Source organism: Volvox carteri (assembly GCF_000143455.1).
Source record: "Volvox carteri f. nagariensis unplaced genomic scaffold VOLCAscaffold_33, whole genome shotgun sequence".
NCBI classification, from domain to species: Eukaryota; Viridiplantae; Chlorophyta; class Chlorophyceae; order Chlamydomonadales; family Volvocaceae; genus Volvox; species Volvox carteri.
Genome location: NW_003307576.1, coordinates 622,326 through 623,626, shown reverse-complemented (window position 1 = coordinate 623,626; position 1,301 = coordinate 622,326). Strand labels below are relative to the sequence as shown.

The 1,301-nt window shown below is 53.7% G+C and overlaps 1 protein-coding gene across 1 annotated transcript in view; it reads right to left on the bottom strand.

Moving 5' to 3' along the window:
* VOLCADRAFT_93711 (uncharacterized protein) overlaps positions 1–955 on the bottom strand; it is a gene marked incomplete at both ends in the record, with an annotated part of 10,594 nt that extends 9,639 nt beyond the window's left edge. The window contains one exon of the mRNA XM_002952903.1: positions 725–955. Within this exon, the coding sequence (XP_002952949.1) occupies positions 725–955 (231 nt within the window). The remainder of the gene's footprint in view (positions 1–724) is intronic.
* Positions 956–1,301: the final 346 nt, after the last annotated feature.

Sequence of the window (1,301 nt, the reverse complement as noted above, 5' to 3'; positions counted from 1 at the left end):
GAGAGGGGGGAGAGACGAGCCATGAGCGAATGAAGCTGATGCCAAGGAAAGAGTGCTGCGGCGGCGGATGTAAAGAAGAGCGGAGGGGAGGGCGAAGGGGATCACATGCAAAGAAGAAATGCATAGAGTCTCTAGGGCGTAACTGGGGAGGGGCGGGGGGAGGGTTCCGTTGGAGAGCTCAAGAGAGGAAAGGGCGCGCGCGGGGCGGCAAGAAGGACTCAAGTCCCCCCTAGCTTTGTGCTTAGACGCGCGTATATTCAAAAGGACAATCGCGGCCGCTGATAGTCCGCTGTACATGACTGTGATGGCGTCTGTGGAAGCGCCCTCTCCAAAGCCATCGGCTTCCTCACGCTAGGTCGGCGTCCCGGTTCCCATATGTTTGAGCGCGTGATGCAGCGACGGCTGGAGGACTGCAAGGCGCGACCAAAGGTTCGATCGCCGATGAGGTTCACGCGGCGTCACACCCAGTCCTGACAATAAACTGACCTAGCTGCAGTGATTGCCAAGGCCCCAACAATGCTATCAGCGGTTTTCGCCAAGTTCGCCCACAGGTCGTTACTCCGTGCACCAGCCGCTGGTACTCCAGAGAGTATCTGCAAAGTTATTGAACGCAATCCGTAAGCCTTCAAAAGAGGCAGTCCCTTTTAGCAGATAATGCAATCATGATGGCCGCCAGCAACCGTCAAGTTCCTTCAGGTTCATGAATCACATAAAATGGCCTTACCTGAGATATCTGAGAAGTAATACTGGCACGACTTAAAGACCCATAAGGGACGTCGCGCGCAGATAGCCTTGAAGGGACCTCGCGCTCCGATAGGATTGAGCTTATCGCTTCCCGTGCCCCTATGGCCTCCCCCGGATTTTGTGTGCTGTGCTCTTCATGTGGTGGTTCAGGTCCATATTCTGGCTGGTGAGCAGCCGGGCCTCCCCCAGAGAAGCAGCAGAACAGGCCCATATCCTTTCGCGGAGACTATCACCCCGCTGCTGGACGGCAGCTGCTCAACCCGCCTTCATGCTGCTGTCCAACTTTCTCATAACGCAACTTGATGGACAATGCCTGTTGTTGGCTCCAAGAAGCCAAAACCAGAAGTACCAAACACAAGCTGAGTTTACTACCCGTTATAAGGATAATACAGGTAGACAGATTATTTCATAAATAACTGTCAGGCCAAACCGTCATGCTGCACGGCGTTATCTGCGACTCCTGGTCCAACAACAGACGTGAACAGACTATTCCGCAAAAAAATATCTCTGTATTAAGGCAAATGGCTGACAATGTATTTGCACGGTCGTCCAGCAGT